Here is a 21,822-nt window from a genome sequence, read left to right on the forward strand (position 1 = left end):
TCACTTCTACGTATGTCGGGGTCGATTGCGACCTAATTTATTTAACATTCGCATATCGATTGCGACTGTAATAAACTAGAAGAGATAGTGTGTTAGCATGGAGTTGGCTAGCTTGCAATGAACTCAACGTTATTTGATACAAAGAAGTTTTGAGCACTCACGCATGCAATCTGAACGTTTTTAACGGCTCTTTTTTTTCTGACTCATCCAACGCGGCAAAAGCAGGGTGGTGTACGCGGCGTGCGTCTACACAACAACCCGGTAAGCATATAAGCGAACAGTGTAACTCGCACTTAGAGGCCGGCATTATGGTTATTTGCGGTCCGTAAAGCACTCGAGTTTTGCGTGCGCCGTGTGGTTCGGCTCCCGATGGTGCCAAGGCACGTACGACCGCGGGCCGCCCGCCACCGCATCTCAGACATTCCTCAAATTCAACACGCCCGCCCTCAGAATGCAACCCGCGACCGAACACATACACACAACGACTTTGCATAGCTCTGTCTTATTTACCAACTACATTGCTAAATCACAACCTATTTCTACTGTTCTTTCGTATTCGTAATTTTATTTAATGATTTATCACAGTTTTTTCGAAAACAAATTAACGCCTTATAACGGAAAGGCTCACGGTCACACAACCGTCGGCTTAAATACAAATAATTAGGTGCCTCGGCAGCGAGTAGCTGCGCGTCGCCAACAGTGCCAACTCCATTTGTAATTTAAGATATTTGACCGTTAACTGTGTTAGTAATTGTATCGTTTAGAGCTTGTTTCTTAGGTCGGAGCGCTGTACCACTTTATTTCGCGCTACTCGACAATTCTTAGTTCCTCTTATATACTAGTACATAGATACGCCTTAGCGTTCGGCGACATTGCCGATTTAGACCTGAGGGTGCTGTGTTTGGATGGGTCAGAATTCTTTTTTTTTAATTTTAGTTAGATTTTATGTTATGTATGTATATAACTAGATTTTGTGTATACTTCGATACGCTAGTCTAGCAAGCTCCATTGCCCATAAAATTTTATGTAGAAACTTACTGTCGGAAAATCGTTCCGGAAGACCATATAATCAGTTCTATTAGCATACTAATCTCTTCTAGATACTGTCGATTTAAGCACGAATCCTTGGCATAAAAACCCAGTACACGATAGTGAGCCCTCTTTCCCTATGGTGTTAGATGTGCATTAATATACAACAGTCTTTGTTTGTGTTTAGTAAAAATGCACTCCCGTATCGGGATATAGGGCTGAACTACTGATAATAAATTAGTGCATTTTAGTCACTATACGATGAAAGTATAGAATAAAGTGTCGCGTTGAATGCAAGAGGTAACAGCAGTTCGGTGAAAGAAGTTTGACGTCCACATCATCAATAGGGCGAGTAACGTTTATTTTGAACATATAAGTAATTAATTCCGCTCTCTGGCAATTTGACAAATTAGCATAGAGTAGGCAATGCAATGGCCTCTAAGGTTGTTGTTTGTGAAGTTTTTCGTAAAAATTAAAGTGTGGTAGAAATTTAATAGTAAGGCCAAATTGAAAAAAGTGGATTAGAAAAAATAGACAAAATAATAGATACTAGATTAGAAGAAAGAAATTAGAATGTGAAAAAGAAATTAACTACGTAACCGCAATTTGTAGACTCAATCTGGCAACTAATAATGTAACTAGCGGATTTTTCAATAGTCTAGAATTAGTTATTTGAAATTGTGCAGGCGTTTTACATTGTAATTAGTAATGCTTCAAAATTTATGGCGTCTTCAATACTCAGTTATATGTAGGAAATAAAATTTGAAACAAATTAAAAAACTGCTTTCTAAAAAAACTTTATAGTAGGTAGAAATGTAAGTGAATAGATATAGAAACAATTTGGTAAAACTATTGTAATGGGTGGTGCAATCTCGTTTTATAGATGTATTTGAGTAATAATGGTATTAGTTTTAAGAGAAATTTCTAGAATAGTAAATTAAGTAAATACATTGTAATGCCTTAGGCAAACCTTTACATGGATCTTTCATGTAAAATCTTCAACGCAATTAGACATATTATTTAGTCCAAATTCAATTTGAAAAATAGAATAGAAACATACTTTTGTCGTAGTTCATGTAGATATTTAAATGGAGCTCTACAAGCGTTATATGAGTTTTAAAATTGGTAGACATTTTATATGAATTCAAAATTTAGTTTTTTGTAGATAAAATTTTAACTTAATCTGATAAAATTGTGTTTTTCTCGGATGTATTGATATATTTTCCTTATGCTTTTTAAATGTGCTTTAAGTGTTTTCTCTGATATTAAATCCGTGTCTATGACTGAACCATTCCGTGAATTGCGTGGGTTGTGTTTGACGAGTTCAATGTTTATTCCCGCGAGAATCGAAGCGCCTCCGTTTCCTGAATAAGAAATGTGCGAACGGAAACGCGTGCGTGGCGGCCGGCAATAGCCAGTATAAAAATTAGATTAATTTGCAATTGAGAAAACTCCCGGCAGATAAACGATCGACAAGCCCCAGGGCGTATCATCTCCAGCGCGAGTTATTGATGGCATCTATTAAATATACGTTTTCGGTACTACGATCCGTATGCGGGGCCGGGACCTCGTAAACGCTGAAATAAAACATTTCAATTCGCCAAGTGGGAAATGAAGTATTGGGATCTCATAGGTGAAAGATGTGACTACTCAATTTTTTTACCCACGAAAAATTTTTTCTTACAATTTTTGTTTACTATCGCCATATATATGGATTTTTAGATAGCGTAAACAAAACGTAAAATTTGTTTTAATTCTATCTTATTCCCAAGCAATATAATGATTCCTTAATCAAAATTTATTATTATCTTTGTAAAAACGTTAAATTCATTTAGAACATGCACAATAAATTAAAAAGTTTTTGTTAAAAAGATAAGAGATAAAAGCAACCTACAATATCTTTGTACGGTCTACAAAGGTGGGTCTTACGGAGCTACCACGCCTTGTGAATATTTCGCACGGCCGTCATCCTACTTCTGAAGAAGAATTATTAAGTTTCCCCGAACTTCGCAATTATGAAAGTTCGAATAGCTTTTGCAAGACGGCAACTGAATTTATAGATGAATATATGCTTCCTTGCCAAGGTGAGATCGGACCAACTAAGGGTGCGAATTACGTTTGCCCCTATAAAAAGGTCGTAGTCCGTAATAAACAACCTGATAAAATTGGAAACCTGATCTGTTTTATGTATGTCTTACCAATTTGATTTCTGATTTGACGTCTTCATTTTTCTCATTGCCATTCCTTCACCTAATTAAAAGGAAAAGCCGTTACAATGATACCGTGATAGAGTTTGTGATTTTTAAGTTAATTTAGTTTTTGGTATATTTCGACATCGACACAAATTAAATGTTCACTGCTGTAAGCGAAGTTAACGTCCGAAACAGAGACGGTTGGTGTAGATAGCTACGGACTTGCTACTCACGCTGTTTGTCTGTTAAGTGAATTGTTTAAGTCGTAAATTATTTGAGGTCAGGAACACGCCTGAAGCGCAAGTTTAGTTGCGTCTGCTTGTGACTTTGTTCGCTGTGTTCTGAACCGTGAAGTGAAATTGAAGCCGCTAGTTTGCTATAACGTTCGAACATTTGTACACATGTATCTAAATCACTTTATGTTAATGATATTGAACGATATATTTGATTGAAAACAGCGATAAAGATCATAATCACCAATACATGTGCGCCGAGCACCTGTTCAGTAAATATAGCTGAAGTGCTCTTTAACAATAGGGAAGGAATAGAGTACGCTCGATGGGAACTTTAACGATTGGTAGACGTGTCTGCGATACCTCTCAAATTCTTATTTATTAAGGGACGACCCTCGAATAGCCTCTCACGTCGCTACGTAATGTTATTAAAGTGTGTCAGCATTTCGGAGCCGGCCAGCGAACGAGAACGGTCGAAAGGCGGCTGCCCGCCACGCCATCTATCATTCATCCTCCATTACTTATTTTGTACTTTTTTAGCAAAGTCACTCTCGGGCCGGTAATCACCTGGCGCTGCCGCGGACCTTCATTTTTCACACTAAATCATAACTCGCGCATCTGACAAAATTAAAATTTGTCGTATAAGCCAATAGGGCTAATGGTGGTGCTATGAGCAAGCAAAATTGCGCTAACATTTATGCTTCCTCTTCAATCTTTGTCTTAATATTTTGTTTTATAGCACTTTTCTGTTTATCCTTCTACACGAATAACTGTTTAGTAAACATAATAAAATCAGTTGAAAAACACGAGTATGGGACAAGGCAATTGTTTAATTCGTGATTAGTTTTCATTTTGCTTTTAAAGTTTCCATAATACGCAAGGGTAATTAGTGCGGAAATCAAGGCGCTATAAAGGCTAGAGCAGGGTGTCGAGCGTGGAGGGAGTCACCAGCGGGCGGCGTCAAGCTGCTGCGACGTGCTGTGTATGCTAATGTCGCTCCCTATTCAATAAGCAGACCACCGCGTGCCAGCGAGAACTCACGTCGGATAATTTACTGGATATTTTGTAAAAGTTTTTTCGTCCTCCGTGATTTATTCCCGCGAAACTTCGGGCACTGTTTTTCATTTGAATGCACGTGACATACGTGATCATTTTTTTTTCTCATGCCACATAATCTTTACGGCGTCTTTATTCGTCAACTTCGCTGTCTTCTTTAGTTAAAATATTCATGCGTTTAGGCAATTCAATTTTTTTGCTCAATTTTTCCCTAGAGACGTATACAATTTTATAACATTATAATGTAATCTATTTATGATTATAAAGATTTATGATTCAAAGTTGCAGGATAAGTAGATAGTAATATTAATATTCTTATTACATTATCATATCCCAGAATACTATACGCATTTTGGCATAAACTTCCCTTAACCTCTTGGTTTCTCACAAGTTTATAAAAATATGTTTACCTAAATTGAGAATATAAATTTTTTCACCATTTACACGTTACATTCCTATTTTCTATAACCTCTTGAATAAGGTTGAATGCATTTCTTTCTTCAATTTATTTACATAAAAATTGTATCAGCATTAAAAAGTCAGGTAGTTGATCGATACTTCTTTAATTGATGAACACTTGTCTTGCACGAGAGCGAATTATAATCAAACCTTATGGTCCGTCACCATATAGATAAGAATTTTACGTCAGTAAACTTGTTACCTGAATTTGTACGTTGTTTCTTTTCAAATTGTTCCTTTGGGACCCATTACTAGCCGCCACCGCTCAAGCCATTACAATATTACGGGAGAGACAATTCGTATAGGTTGCGTTTGGAAAACGACGTTGATGGTTCAGTCATGGATGTTAGAAAACTGTGACTAACGGATCATTTGCGACTCCCGTTCACGAAGATATGCGAATCATGTGTATGTTTGCAGTTGACCTGACCAACGGCCAACTCACACCGAACAACAACACACCGCTGCTCGCGCAGGCTCTCTCAGGTGAGGCCGCGTAACCGACTGCACAAGCGACCAAATAAGCCGGATTCATTTTTATAAATCACACACATAAAATATTCGTGCCACTAATTTGTTTCGATCACATTGAAATTTTGAAGAAATTGTACAATTGCGATATAGGAGAGTTTATACTATCAAAATTGGTCTCTTCTGGAATTATTCTTACGACTTACACTTACTTATAAATAGTCACTGTAATGATCCTGTATGCATAATTGTTAAATAACTTTACGCTTTAAAACAGTACTGCACACGAAACGTTACAATCGACATTTACATATATAATATAAAAACAATAAATAATGCTCTGTTTTAAAAATGGCTTCAAATACTCCTGAAAATGTAACAAACAGTACGTATCAATTAGTATACACATCCTCAGTGTTAATAACATATTATATGTATTTAATGAAGTGTATTTGTTAATAACTGTTGTTTTCTGTCTTTTGTATTACTAATATGCTATAATTTATGTTATTTAATCATCATGATTTTAAAATAAGAATTGTGAAAATGTTCTGTGGTGATATAAAAACTCCGTATAGTTCTTTCGCGATAAAAATGCTGTGGATTATAATAAACTGTTAGACATAATCCAATGCGTTTAAATTTATAACTCAAAGTTTTCACTCTGTTATATGAGTTTCTAATTAGAATCGAATTGATTGGTGAAAATTTTTAGGCCTAAATATATGAATATTTTATGCCACGATTAAGGTCGATTTTACATTCTATTCATAGAGTATTATTGATCTAATTACCGAAATGTATTTTTTTATCTTTACAGTATAATTGGTTAAATACACATATGATTTATGTAATTATATATGAAGCTGATGTACAATATTTTTGGTAACTTTGTCTTAGTTCATTAATTAATTAACGTGACATATCGAAGCCGACAGACAGTAAGACACCGCATTCATAGCATTTTTAACGCGAAAGAATTAAAGTTACATTATAAAAGTTATTCAATAATGTTTTAAAAGTTATTTGCTTTACGAATGCAATTTATTCCTGAGGCAGGTATTTGTATACGTTATTACTTAGAGTCGGCTATATAGATAACGTGATATTATTGTGTTCGCAGTGATGAACAACTATCAGGCAGCTGCAGCTGGGTTTGGGCCACCGGCGTCGCCGCACGCAGCAGGCGGGCGCGCTGGCTTTCCCGCCGCTAGCTCGCCGGGGCCCGCTTTGGACGTCTATGGCTCCGCCGCTGACAGCGTTGGCTACGTGCAAGCCGCTAGCCCTCAACCTTCCGGGTTCCCAGCCATCGCCGTCAGCCGTGCGCCCCTCAATTACACCCCAGTGAGTTTTCTAAACTTAGATCATATTATCATGGCCCAGTCTTCCGGTTCCTTTATTGCTCTTGGTTTAGGTATAGGTCATATATTTTATCTTATTTAACTTGAATTTAACGGTGCAACTAATGATTAGATGCTCACGAAATCTTACACCGTTAGGCAATTTAGATCAGCTTGGCTGGACTGACTTACTTTACTTAAAACACATTTCTCAGATCTTAATTCAACTTAACTTTTTCGATTAACATAAATATGGAGTAATATTTTCGTTACTTCCACTATTTATACTTCACTAGTTGCAAACATTACCCTTAATTACGATTAAGCAAAAAAGAATTTAATACGGACATATCGAACGAGGAAAAGATTAAAGTATAATTTATTTCACGATGAATGGAATGAAGTTCATTAAGTTTCGATTGTAACTTTTACATTTATAACGTCCTACTCAAAAATGCCTATCTCAGCAAAATAGAAATGAAGGCAATTCGCGAAATTGTCCTTCTCGTAAAGTTTGTTCTGTCACGAAATTCAAATTAATGTTTGTTTTGTTTTGTTTTTTTTCTCTTCAACTTTTGATTTGCGAGACGAGACTGTACAATTCGTTTTGAACACCATCAAAATTAAAAAGTTGTGCTTATTTTTCGCAGCTGGTGTAAATTTAGGTTAATTTTAGTACGCAGTTACTTATGTCAAAATGTAGAGTTCGCTTAGAGTAAAATGTCTGAACTAACTCAGCAAGGAGAGCACGATGAGTACCGCAGATGCAATTAGCAGCCGACGACACTCTAAAATTTTAGCGAGACGTTCCAATCTCATTATGGAACCGATCTTCCTTGACGCTCTTAAAGCATAATCACCATAAGTTAGTGAGCAAGTGAAGCGCGAGAGACGCGATTATAAAGTATATTCCGAAATATGAGCTCGGCGCGACGGAGGCGGCAATCTACGGTGCACCGCCGCGGGTAATGGCTTTTTAAAGCTGCGACCGCTCTATAACCGCTTTCGGGAGACGCCATCAGTCTTCATTGCTTGTCAGCGATTCGCTACCAGGACTAAATCATACTTCTTGCCCCCGTATCTCTTAAATATTTTACAAATCGTTTTATTAACATCTTTCTTTCTATATCCAACACACTTAATTTCAAATGATGAATTACTAGAACCCGTTGCCGAAAATTAATAAATTAACAGAGTCACATGTGAGGAAAATCGGAAAAAGTATATTGAGTCGCAATCTCTCTCAATCCCTGTCTAATACAAATACACAACTAATGAGAGAATGAACGATCTAGCTAAACCAGCGATCCAGACCAGCGGAACGCATGTGGTTCCCGGGTACGAAATGGTCTTATTAGGTAACGGGAATGCCCCTGGGCAATAATCGTAAATCAAGGAGAACAAGCGGTGTAATTACCGTTGCCGAGCGGTCGCTCGCAGCTCTAACTCATCTACTCGTTGTTTTTATTTTGCTGGCCACGAAGCTCGCTACCGCTCTATCGACTGCGAACACCAAACTTACTACCTTTAAATCTGCCCCAAGAGAGGTTAATGTTCTAGTGAACGCTTTATGTTGCCGTCCAATTACGGACTTGTTCACTTGATATTTAAACACAAATTGACTTTTTGCAGTGCATCAATGTAGTATATAATTTTAGCGAAGCATTTAGGAACTGTGAACGAATTAAAGCAGGACATGGGCTAGATTTTGAATGTCAAATTGAAGTAGCAGTAGCCAGGCCACATAGCGCGCAGAACAGATGGTCGCTATGGCTTTAAGAGATTACATGGTGGCATGTGCTGCATTAGAAAAAAAATTATGTTGATGAAATTTATGTATTGTAGAGTATTTATAATCAATATATAAATATAACTGAATCCTTAAAGACGCAAACGTATTTTTAAACGGTTACAGATCCATACAAGTTTATCCTTTCGTTGTATCATTAAAAGCATCGGAGCGAAACGCTTACTCAGAAAGCGAGGGATGCAACAACGGAAGAATTAAAACGCACTGGGGGTGCGTCTAGACATCCGATAGTGGAAGGGGTCTGACGTTGAAAAGGGGCTTATTCACTTTCAAAACAAAAAAGTACTGCCAATTATAATTTGTTCCTAATTTTCTTATTTCAGGGACCACTGATTCCTGCGGCATTCACCAATGGTTATCATTGAAAGTGTTATAGCACAAATATATAACGTGAGTACATATACAGTAGTTCTACTTTCTATAACGTGTATTAAAAGTGTTAAGTAATTATGTTTTTTAACTTGATAATAAATGATAGATAAGACAGGTTAATGTAATGAAGTTTTTGCAGCTATTAAATCAGTAGCAAATCATGGATCAGTGTGTGTTTTCCCCATTAAAAACGTTATTATAATATGTGTACTTTTTTGCCTTACTATTTTTACAGAGCTTTGTTTTGTGAAGTGATGAAGATGTTGAACATTGTGCTAGGTAGATAGTACTTACGGGAAAAAATATTTTATGCAGGTGGCGAGCGGCTCGGCGACGCGTAGCGAGCGTTGGGTCAACCAGCTGCCGCAATACAGCGCAGTCGCTGCACTGCGTTTCCGCAACCGCGCATCTACCGTGTTGTGTTTCTGCAACCGCGTATCTACAGCGTTGTGTTTCCGCAACCGCGCATCTACCGCGCTGCTCTTGCGGCTCTTCCCACCCTCGGTTGCAATCTACAGTCGCCGCGCAGCCCACACGCAGCTGCCGCAAAGCCGCTGCGCAGTCGCCGCGCAGCCTGCGCGGTCGCACGCCGCATCGGCGACGGTCGTCTAATCCGTCCGGCCACCGCGCGGACCGATCCGTCGACCGCGGCATCTCAGTCTCACGCCGTACCCTTCTCCTTCATCTTCTCTTCCCGGACCTTTCTCCCCTTATCCACGGATAAAATACCGACTCTATTGTAAATATCGATACTCTACTTTTTGTCGTATGAACAAGAGATAGTCTATTAATTAAACAGGTATTTTTTCTAATTATTCTCGCTTTCGACTGTACCGTAGATGTGTTGTCAGATAAATAATAAACTACAAAAAAATACATTTCATAATTAAATAAATGCATCTAGTGGAGTTTATTGCAGGGAGGTATTATATCTTAATAAATATTTTATTATTAATAGTTAAATACAGATTAAGGTGTATCTTGCATGCGCCCTTACTTGCGAGGGTGACCTTCGTTAGTTGAACAGTTTTCGGCGCGTGACGTACATATTCACCGCCGAATTAGGATTTTTAATAGAACGCTTGTATGTCACTTTGAAATGTTCAGATTTAATAAGAGGTTTAATGTTATCGGCAGTAAGCTTTTATCCCTCCCCCGTGTTCCGCGTGTACAGAGTTGAGTTTGTCCGTAGCGGTGTAGGTAGGTAGAGCCGGTGCGGCCGTGCGCTGCTACGGCGACGCGGCGGCGACGCGGCACGACGCGGCGGCGACGCGACGACTGCGCGACGGCTGCACGACGCAACGCTCGCCGAATCAACTCCAGCACCGCGTCCGCCGCGTATCTCTCCGCTCGTCCACCATCACATATTTTATTCTATCTATTTTTAATATTAATGTCAAATATTAATTAACATAATTACTATATTACTGCATATTGAGCATATTTTACTTATCGACGTCATTATTTTTCGCCTAATTCGAATTGTATAAAATCACGTGTTTAAACGATCGTTCTGTTTCTATAGCAAGACATTTTTCGAATTCTTTCTTATATGAGTATATTAGTAACACGTATACATACGTTCTAATAATAATATATATTATGGTATAAATTTTTATCCTAAGGATAACATGATCATGTTAACGATTCATAGGAATGTTTGGGAAGCTACGTCGGAACATTTCAGAATATCTCTCGTCGCATTAAGATAATTCGTTTCTCTTGTACCTTTGGAGTAGGTATTGTAATTGTAATAACAGTTTTGTGCATTACGTAATTAATATTGCATTGTTTCTTACGATTGTATTTACCGTAATGTAAGACCACTGTTGAACAAATTGCGCGGCTCCATCGAATCGCGGAGTTACACCGTACTTAGTCGTATATATTTAAAGTTTTAATCAAATTAATTATTATTGTAAAACCGTAAAATTTTCGTACCGAGAATGGGGTATAGTTACCTAAAACATACATTTCAATAAACTGAACACAGGGATATTAAGAAAATTACAGCCAAAAGCGCAGGTTCGAGGTAATAGAATAAATTATAAAGTCAATTCATTAATCATATTCGTTAGGTACTGGAGACATTTTACGATCGCTCTGTCGAATTTCAGTAGATGGCCGTGGTCCGCTCGCTACACACGTGCACTCGGTTGCAATCGTTCGTTATTTACTATTATTATTATTATTACTCATTACCTACATCAATTAAACATTAATATTATTAAATCTAGGTATTAAAATTTAGGTAATAATAATGAACAATCTTTTAAATGCTATTATTATATAAATACGTTATAAATATAAATGTTTCCTGTTACAAAAAAAAAAAATATTGAAAATGATACGAAATAAATCAATATTCTTTTTAAAGGTAATTTATTACTTATGAGTACGTAGTTAATTGAATAACGGTTAGACGGAGCGCGTCCGTCGCAGGGCAGCGCGTTCGCTTAGCGTTCTTTTCGTTTCTGATGCCGGAAGATCGTTCGCTAAAATGACGTCACATGTGCGGGGCAAGCTACCGCACGCCGCAAGAGACGCGTCCGCAATTATCTTGTTAACGTTAGCTAGGAAATTGATAATCAAATCGTAAGGTGTGAGACGGACGAAAAATCGATATCACCTAACAAATTAACGTAATTATTTGTTTTATATTTACGGTGTTATAGGTATTTAAGACATTTTTTCTTAGAATATTTAATTAATTACGATGAAATGTTATAATTGTTAGGCCCGAGCCGGCGGCTGAGCGGTGCGCGTGCGTCGCTCTGCCGTCGGCTGTCTCACTCACTCTCACATCCTCACTATAATTATATTTTCTTACAGACCTTTTTAAAGTAGGAGAAGCGTACACGGCCGCTTGTCCCCGTGCGAGTACGAGTACAAACATACATACACACATACATACGTTATATAGTGAGAGACGTTCGCCTCGCCGCGTTCGTGAGAAGCCATCGGTTCGCCGCGACTGCACCGAGATGTAACATAGTGACTATTGTACATAATAGTTAGCCGCATGTGTAAAAAGACGTTTTAAGACCATCTATTCGATATTATTAGACTCATTCGAGCTGCAATCTGGATTAGCTTGTCGGGAAGATTAGTTTCATTCTTGTTCCTATGATTTATTTAAGACAATATCACAATCGTTTCATTTTTGTTACACGTAATTATAATATATTTTCGATGTCAGTATGTTTAATTTCTTTAATTTTTTTTTATTTTATTATCTTACTAGGATTTTAATTTTCATTACGATATGGCAATAATTAACTAATAATGTAACAGAATACTCTCTAAAAGGCGTTATAAGTTTAACAAAAGTTACTCGATGTTATTTTCAGTGTAATTGCGTAGACCCGTGTGTCAGGGTTAGGACGTAGAGGCGTGATCGAAGCGCAAGCGCGTGACGTATACGCAATAGTTGAGTAATTCCTGTCATCTTTTAGAAATGTGTTCTATATCCAAATAAAGACTACGTAAAAGTAAGCAAGATCTCAAATTATTTAAAAAAATTCTTTTATTAATCCTAATATTGCAACATATATATCCATCGTATAAATAAAAATGAAAAGATAATTTATTATATTTTGTATATTGAAGTTCTACATTAATTTACACACGATCGACTTTATATCGTTATTTAAAAGATAATAATTAATTTTAATCTATAAATCGACAGACTGGTAAAGTTCGTAGAGTCGCGACGGCGGCCTTAGTTCAAGTAGCTTTGCATACTCGGCGATGGCCAACTAAACGTTTCAAGGACCAAAGGTATACTTATTCGCGTAGAACCGGACGCGTATTGGCTCCACACGAACCGACCGGACCACCCGACCGAGTCGTCACTGCAGCATCAGAGCGTGCCTGTGAGAATGGCGTTTGAGAGTACCGGCGGGCCGAGGCGGGCAGCGTGACACCACAGCGCCGCCCGCGCCTGCGCACCCCCTACGCCCCGCGCAACCCTCCCGCCCCCCGCCCTCCGCGCAACGCCGCCCGCTTGCTTTCGTTCTCGCGGTTACTTCTCGATTACGTGCTTCGCGTGCTGACTGATTTTCTATAGCAATAAAAATCAATTACCTAAGATTTTACATTAAAGTAAATTTGGATTTATATACGTTCGAATTTGGTGTCATGTACATTTAAAAATATTAGAGAATGGAGATAACGATAGGCGAACGATCCGCGACGACGCGTGTCGCGGTGTCGGCGCATTATTTTCGTCATTTCTTCGTGTATGATATGTTACATGAATCTGTATACAATATGGATAAAATCGTAATGATGAATAAATTAGTTTTTATGGCATCTCTTTATTAAAATAATGATAATATCAAACATTTTGTAAAAAAGCGGCGGGTGTGCCCGCCGCCCCGATTCCGTGCACCAGTGCACTTTAACTTATTGGAATATTACATTATTATAACGTACATAATACTACGAGATATTTAATCATACAGCCTTACGGGGCGCGCGTGTATGGCGATGTATGTATACACATTGTGCAATGTACATATACCTAATATAATACAATGATTTAAGACAAGGTTCACATCGTGCCGTGTGTATGTGGTAATAAATATAATATGGACATTGTTCAAACAATAACCAGTTGTTTTATTTATATCTCCCTTCCCTTACCCCCCAACACTCACTTAGCAATAATATACTAAAGTCAAAAGAAATGTGCAAAATCATTGAGACTGTACAAAACAAAAAAAAACTGTTACGAAACGAAACTTATTCTAATATTACTTTGGAGACAAACATCTGTCAACATGGTCAATTGTAAATGATATTACAATACAGACTTATGACTTTTTATTTTGTTTTGTTTACTGACCAATTACTGACGAATTTTAATAGTTACCAAAATAATTTTAATACAATGCGAAGGATTTTAAAATAGAGAGCGAAATGAAACTGCTCTACAACTAGTTCATTTGAAACCTTCATAGATTTATGCTTAAAGATTTCATTGTATGTGAATTCAATTTAATTTTCATTTCTATGAAACTGGGTTGCTCTAACATTATTTTTGTGTCGAAAACAAGATATTACTGCAAATAATCATAAGTAGATAATAATAAATTTATTTACAAAATCAAGAGCAATGGATGTTTCTCAAATTATATCCTATATCCACACTTTTTTTGGTCTGAATATTAAATATAACGTGTCTATATTATATACAAAATGAGCTTCCACGTTTTAATTCTTTTGGGAGTAGATAAAAATATAGCGCTCTCTATTTAATTTTCACCAGAGACTACTATATCCTGATCGTGAACAAGTATATCTCGTTCTAGTATGTTACCATCGTAAAATAATATAAAATCATATATATATATATATATATATATATATATATATATATCACTTCATTCTATATATATATATATATGTATTACTTCAGATATGAATCACAGCTGTGACCAATTCTATTAAAAGCAAGAAAGTTTCGATAAAAGCCGTAACTTATTAAATTCAAAAAAGAGAAAAGGTAAAAACTTTTGAAACTCATAATTACGAAAGCAAATAGGAGTGGCGCATTTTGTATTTCAAAATCACGGCAGGACAGATTTGCTACAGTTAAGTCATTTCATTACCATCAAATGAAACAAAAAAGGTTAACCTATTTACAAGTTACGAATTATAAAAATATCAAGATTATATATTATTTTTAACTTTAATAAATAATAGCTTTCGTAATATTCAATTATTAAATAAAATAGTTAAAAAGCAAAACATATTCCAAATCAAAAAAAAATATTCTTATACATAGCTAAATATTCTTATGCATAGATATTTTATTACCTTGTACTGCGCTCATATACGAAGAGTACAATCTGGGTAAAAGCATATATTTCATACATGCCGTATCTCAGAATAAATATAATCCAACTATTCATATTTTCCTAAATAACACCTTTATGCTTTATTAAATTAGTTACAATTAGTAGTATATATATCGTTACAAAACTCTTTTGAGTATCTGTAATGAAATTATATAAATTAAAACTAAAAATAACATTATAAAAGTGAATTTCTAAATGGTGAAAAAGCTTGGGAATGGATTGCTTTGATGCTGTGCTAATTTTGGGAGAAGGATCACAAAAAATCTCGTCCTAGTTTGTTGTTAGCTCTTTTAAATTGAAGGATATTAACAAATGGAGACTCAATCTGATTATATTATAGTTTCTGGTGAAAATTGGGTTCTTCTGCCATTTCCTCCATGGTCTGCACAAGTGGTCATTGCAAATAGTACTAAGTAAATATTATTATGAATAATGTGCTCAAAATACAGATCTATCGAATCGTACATTGAAATATACTGAAGATAGTACAAGTAAAAATCTCGTAAATCTCTCGAATGTTTTATTATATTTTATATTAATATAAAAACTAATAAAATTAGGTTTTCAAATCGATGAAATTTTGATCGGCCACTAAGTTTTTCCCGTGACATTCAACATATAAGTAAAATTACTTAGAGGCAACTTGAGATTTTTTTACCTACTGTCCGACATATATCGGACAATATTCAGGACATCTCACGTTTCACGGGAGTGAAAGTCTACCTTCAACCATCTTATATGAAACGTGACTTTATTCTGAAAGCAAAGGGCGACCTCCTAACGATTTACCTGATCCCAACTAAAATAAAATGAATCTGTGAAAGCATTGTATTCTACGTAATTGGAAACTGAATTCATTCAAACTAAATCTTTTCATTTCATCTCAATACGAGAAAGCAACTAAGCAAGGTGAAACTTAAAACTAAAATGCAAAAAAAATATTTGCCAAATATTCTGATAATGATCTGCCGAATATAAACTTTACATTTGGTATAAACAAACTGTTTCCATAGAAAATTGATTTAAAATTTATTGTAAATGTAAAAACATAGTCCGAAGTCAGATATTATAAGTTAATATCAATATGACTAAAGTAAAACAAAGCGAACAGAAAAGGTGCGGTAAAACCTACCGGCATCTTTGTTTCCAGCTCACTATAACTTAGAAGTCTTCAATTCAACAGTGAATTGGTTTCTTTTAGGCAAGCATGTAGCATCGCAGACATGGTCATCACTTAATATCAGGTGACACTGAGATCAAAAGTTTTGTTTATAGTAGATAAAAAGAGCAACGTATTTATTCAAATATTTACAATACCCGGTGATAAATATGTTGTCAGTCGTGCGACGGACAAAACGTCACATAGGTAGCGTGGAACAAAGATAATGCTCTACTAAAATTAGACGAAATTGGCCGATAGTCTCTTTCCAAAGGTCGATGTGCAATATTTATTGACGGGTATTGTACTACGCGCAATCAGTGTCAAATTCTGTTCACTATTTATTGAATATAATAAAATAACAACTTACTATTACATACATTAAATGGTATACTATTCATCGAATTGTTTGACATGAATCTGCACTCGTTTTTACATAGATGATTAATGTTGTTTCTAATCTGTGATGTCTTTGTGACACTGTTTGATCATTTGAAGCTGTTACAGTTTATGTATTCTAAATTTGATGCATACTAAACACATTATAACAAGCTTTGTCTTCTAAGCTAGCTGTTTAGTTAATACAATATTCTGAACTGCGACAATGTCTTTATGTAATGTCTTTTGACAATTAAAATAACAAAAGGCTCGATGAAATATGTATCTTTTTACTGTGTGCTTTTGTTTTCTTGATTTATAATCAATTACGGCTGTAATAATCCTCTTATGATTAATATTTAGTAAAGTAGTAATAATTTGTATCATATCATAAAACGTCGTTTCCAGTAATTACATGGTTGTATATACAATCCCCAACGAAGTAACCGAACTATAGTCCATTCGCGTTAAGATTTATTAGTCATGTCTATCATCGTAGTGCTTTCAAATTAACAGGTCAAGTTAACAGTAACCAGTGTAAGTTACTTTATAACATAACGACTACTTAGTAACGATTTAATTGATTACGGGCATGGCTAGGTAGACGAACGATTATAATTCATCGTATTCTTAACACAAACGGACTATAGTTCAATAATTTCATTGGATATAACATTTCAAGTAACAGAAATAGTTACAGTTATTTCTACCTTGATTATCTTTTGCAGAATACCCCGTCACCAATAAATAATCAAAACTATCCAAGTACGTCTATAGAAAATAGGCAGTGATGACTAACAAAACAATAAAATTTAGTTGCCATTTTTACTGCTGATCAAATACTGTTTGCGGATTCTGTGTGTTCCATAAGGCAGGGTGCAGATATCGCTTAGCCTACAACCTCTTTTAAGTTTGCGAAGCTTATGTGCACCTTATTCAGCCTTGGCTCGGGTCGCTACGTTCTTCTATTTCATCTGGTTGGAATTTGTATTATTTTAGAGATTAAAAATGAAAAAAAATGTATTCAAATTTAAATGACTTATTCACTTACTACCCATTTACTAAATATTGCTGCTATCTTAACAAATACGAATAAATAAGGATTTAATTAATAAAAGAGTTTCGGAACAAGTAACTTCTCAAATATTAAATATTACTAAATGATAAATATTACTAAAACATTATAATACTAAAATAATGTTATGTATTACTTTTGTCAATTTTTAAACAACTAACAATTTTCAAACATTATTTTACTTTTTCCAATCACTCTGTTTAAAGTGATCACTCTAGAAAAAGTTATATTTATCCTCCAGGGACAGATCATATATAATAATTAATTTAAATATGTAATAACCCAAATTTCGAAAACACATTTACTATGTTATCATTACTTTGTTTATTATTTCTGAAACCACTTACCTTAATAAAGGGCGAACGATAAATTAAACTCATTTTCAATCACAATTTTTTTTCACCCCTTTAAAGCTTTTACAGTTAAAACCGATCATCTTGTTAATAGATATTTATAAATAACATAGAAAAAGAAAACAATTGAAAGAAAATTATATTAAACTTAGCAATTATTGCCGGAGAGGGATCTCGTTAAAGAAAATAAATCCCGTAATAAAATTTTATAATAGTCTGTTAAGTGCCGGTTTGAGAGCTTTTCTTAAATTTTATTCACCATACTGAATACCCAATTTAATGTTATATAGGATTTTTATAATTAACAAAAATGCTAGAAATAATTTGGCACGTTGGAAGCATCTTTCGTAGGAAATACTAACAGTATTAATAAGTATGTCAATAGTGAAGTTAATATGGAATTGTATTTATAACAGATTAAAAATTTCGTCGTATCAAATGCCACATGTAAAGAATAATTATATTTTGTACATATCATTAGATTGACATATGATTATAATTACAACCATTTTAGGTCCACAGCTGGACAAAGGTCTCTCCTATAAATTCCCAATAGTAACGATAGAAAGCCTGCATCCAGCGTATTCCGTTGACCTTAACAAGGTCGTCTATACCTTTGGACCTCTTACGCTGAGCTCGTCTGTATGTGACCTCCACTACAGAACCAGAAGGTACCCACGGCTATCTGTTCCGCGCTGTGACCTACCTAATATCAATTCAACTTGCTAATTCGCTGAACTCCGTTGGTTACACAATGTTCATTTCAAATTTATATGTATAAATGAGGTAGAAACAATTATCATTTCTAGTATCCTAGGAAAACGAATAAAATGTAACTAAAACCTATTTGGAAAATATAATTATTTTACAGAATTTTTTTTAATCGTAACACGTGAATGGATTTTTCCAAAATATAATATTATTAAACCCTACCAATATTTGAACCTTAAGAGCGGCTTCATTGAACTATTATTGGCTTAATTGAAAACTTGTGTCGTCTCACCAATCGCTTTAATTATCGCTCGGGCCCAGTGGAGTGCAAAGATTGTTTCAACTGCCAAATGCAGGTCGCATTTACTTAAAAAGGGAGGCGCTCGCGGGAGTCCGATTACTTAATTGAACGCGAACAGATCATGAATGAAATTCACAGACTGCTTCACAAACCGTTTAATTTATTTTAAACAGGAAAAAATGTTTGCAATTTATTTTCGTATACTATGTTTAATTATATGTGTAATTGTCATATGACTAAAACACGGAAGTTGTAAAGTATTATCAGAATTCCGTGTTACAAACAATGAATCACCACTTTTTTAAATAATGTTACATTATATACCTTTGTCTCACTTGATTTTTTAAACACTACAACCATTTTTAAGTACCTTTCAATAAACCCTAAACCAAATTACGTTGACACACATAATTGTCGGTTTTATTACTAAAACAAAAACCTTTGTTTAACACACATTTAAATCAAAAAACAATCAGATCAGAGAGATGATTACTTAGTAGAATTAAATAGTATTTTGAATACAAAATTCCCATTTGTTATATCAGCGTAATAGAAATACTGTCGCTATATTTTTGGAGTCAGATATAAACGAAATGATGACAGCCTCGTTGAAAATAGAATATTTCGAATGTAGCCTGTAATACAAAGGGGCATTAAATGTATTCACAAATGTAATCCTCATCGTAGATTTTACTGTACCTTTGAATAACACTAATAATTATATAAAGTAATCCGTGAAAAATTTGTTGAATGTAGCATACCATTTACAATACTTAGATAACCGAAAAAAAAAACGAAAAAAAGTAAGTTGAACCTAATACATATAAATAATATGAATTGTAAATAAAAATATTTTCGTTGTATAAATTCACGAAAACCTCAATCAGGAAAGGAAGCGTGTAACATTTCATTTACAGCGTGTATGGTTTACGCTTACACCTGGCACCGCTGCAATTTTTTTTTTATCACTAAAAACATATTTCGGAATTTATTTGGAATCATTTCCTTTAACAATTTATGAAACGTTTTTATTTACTTTAACTCATATTAATGAAATTTTTAATTTCCTCATTTTTCTATGTAATATTAAAATAACGTATGAAAAGACTTGCTCAAGATATTTCTATGAGGTCAAATCACGAATGAGGATTTCCGAAGATGATCTAAAGTAGCCGAGATAACCCAGCGGATTGGCAAGTTGAAGTGGCAATGTTGATGACTGTCACTAACTTAAGGTTCTAAAGTGAAGACCATAGCACAGTGTAGGAAGTCCACCCACAAACTGGACAGATGAACATCTTAAAGAAGACCTTGTTCAGACGCAGTATCTTGTTAAGACGCAATATGCAAGCCGCTTCCAACAGATCCTATTTGAAATCTATGGGGAAAGTCTAAGTCAAGCGGTGAACGTCGTTCAGATGAAATGATGATGACATTAACTTAACATTCTTATCTACTTCATCCACGTACATAAAATATACTACTTCGATCCTACCAGTAGTGATAGACCAGCGGTAAAGGACTGAATATTGCGATCGTATCCCGCATATAATTGCTACTGTCCACAATCGAGTTTTCTGCTAGCCAAGCGTGGCGACTATAGTTCATCCCCCATAGGTATCTTTGAAATGACGACGACTACTTCGATTCTAATGCCCTTTTTCAAATAATTGTTATAATCCTTGTAATATTTATGTATGCATAAAGTCTACTGTCATTTTACATTATTACACTCACTATAGGTTCTTTATATTATTTAGTATGTTTATGTATAGAATTTGTTAACTAAGCATTACGTATCGTTAGATCTATTGCTATGTGTGAAACCATGATCGCATTACTCCGTTACAAAAAATAAATGTACTAAACGTTATAAAGGCTTAGAAAACAGCGAGAACATTGAATATCAATTGTTTTCCTCACCGTACCTAAAGCTGTAAGGAGACTTTACTTATTCAGACTGCTTCGCTAGAGCTTGAAGCGTTCAACCGGATTAACGAACTTCCTCGCAATCTTTGTTAAACGAACTTAAAACTCTAACATTAGTCTTTAGAATTAAAAACAATATTTACTACGACAAATTATGGTAATTTTGCTATAGTCGGCTCATTTATAGAACTTTGAAACAAAAAATTATACTTGTTATATTATTAATTAAAAAGGCTTACGGTTTTCGCAATGGAGTGGAACTTAATCGATAAGACATAAACAAGTTACTTCAATTGTTAAAATAATTACACAACCAAAAATATAAAGAATTTAATACGTCGACTTCCAATAGACAGGATGTAAATGTGTAAAATTTTAAAGGGGTGAATGTTATTACCTTATTGGATATCATTTAAATTTAATGTATGATACGAGTATAACCTTTCAAACAATTGTTTCAAAAAGATTAAATAACGTTATAATAATATTGTAAAGAAAGTGTTTTCTAAATTAGGATTGCCAATAAAAAAAATAATTATTGTATACTACCTGTGTTTATACCGCTTTAAGTTAAGGCCTGTGTTACTAAAATAGAAAATTAAAAAATAAATTAATACAACTTTTTTAAAATCTTTATTTTTAGTTTGGAGTTTTATGTTTGTTAGGACATATCAAACCTAATTTAATCATGATAAGTATTCACTGTAAAATCATTCAAAGATGTCATATATTTTATTTCAAAGTTATCACTTTATACAGAATGATCGGAAATAGGTGTGAAGATTTTTGCTGACAATTGAGTTATATCTGTCCCCTATAAAACTATTACATCCATAACCAATCATTCGATATATTGATTTTTTACTTATAATACCAATTATTCCTCCAAAAATCACACATGCTCTAAGCAAAAGTTAAAAAAATAGAGCTAGAAGTTGAAAAAGTTGAACTTTGATCTAATCCTATAATTACATTTAGGAGGTTTCAGATTTTCTTTTTTCATCATACGACAGTTTAATTCGTCTATTTTAATGTTTAAGTATTTCAAATTACGTTAACGACGTCATTAAAAATTAGATTCCAAAATATT

General features: G+C 34.8%; 1 protein-coding gene across 4 annotated transcripts in view; it reads left to right on the forward strand.

Annotated features, from left to right (window-relative positions):
* Positions 1 to 13,546, forward strand: part of Rbp6 (RNA-binding protein 6) — a 511,568-nt gene extending 498,022 nt beyond the window's left edge. For 3 of the 4 annotated variants that reach the window (XM_068773329.1, XM_068773330.1, XM_068773333.1), the window contains 4 exons: positions 5,390 to 5,455; positions 6,564 to 6,784; positions 8,914 to 8,980; positions 9,278 to 13,546. In XM_068773329.1, coding sequence (XP_068629430.1) covers positions 5,390 to 5,455; positions 6,564 to 6,784; positions 8,914 to 8,955 — 329 coding nt within the window. In that variant the 3' untranslated portion in view covers positions 8,956 to 8,980; positions 9,278 to 13,546. The remainder of the gene's footprint in view (positions 1 to 5,389; positions 5,456 to 6,563; positions 6,785 to 8,913; positions 8,981 to 9,277) is intronic. The other variant, XM_068773331.1, reaches the window with a different exon arrangement.
* Positions 13,547 to 21,822: the final 8,276 nt, after the last annotated feature.

This window comes from Battus philenor, unplaced genomic scaffold, assembly GCF_028537555.1.
Source record: "Battus philenor isolate CCGP_79_NKW_IND1 unplaced genomic scaffold, ilBatPhil1.0.hap1 SCAF_6, whole genome shotgun sequence".
NCBI classification, from domain to species: domain Eukaryota; kingdom Metazoa; phylum Arthropoda; class Insecta; order Lepidoptera; family Papilionidae; genus Battus; species Battus philenor.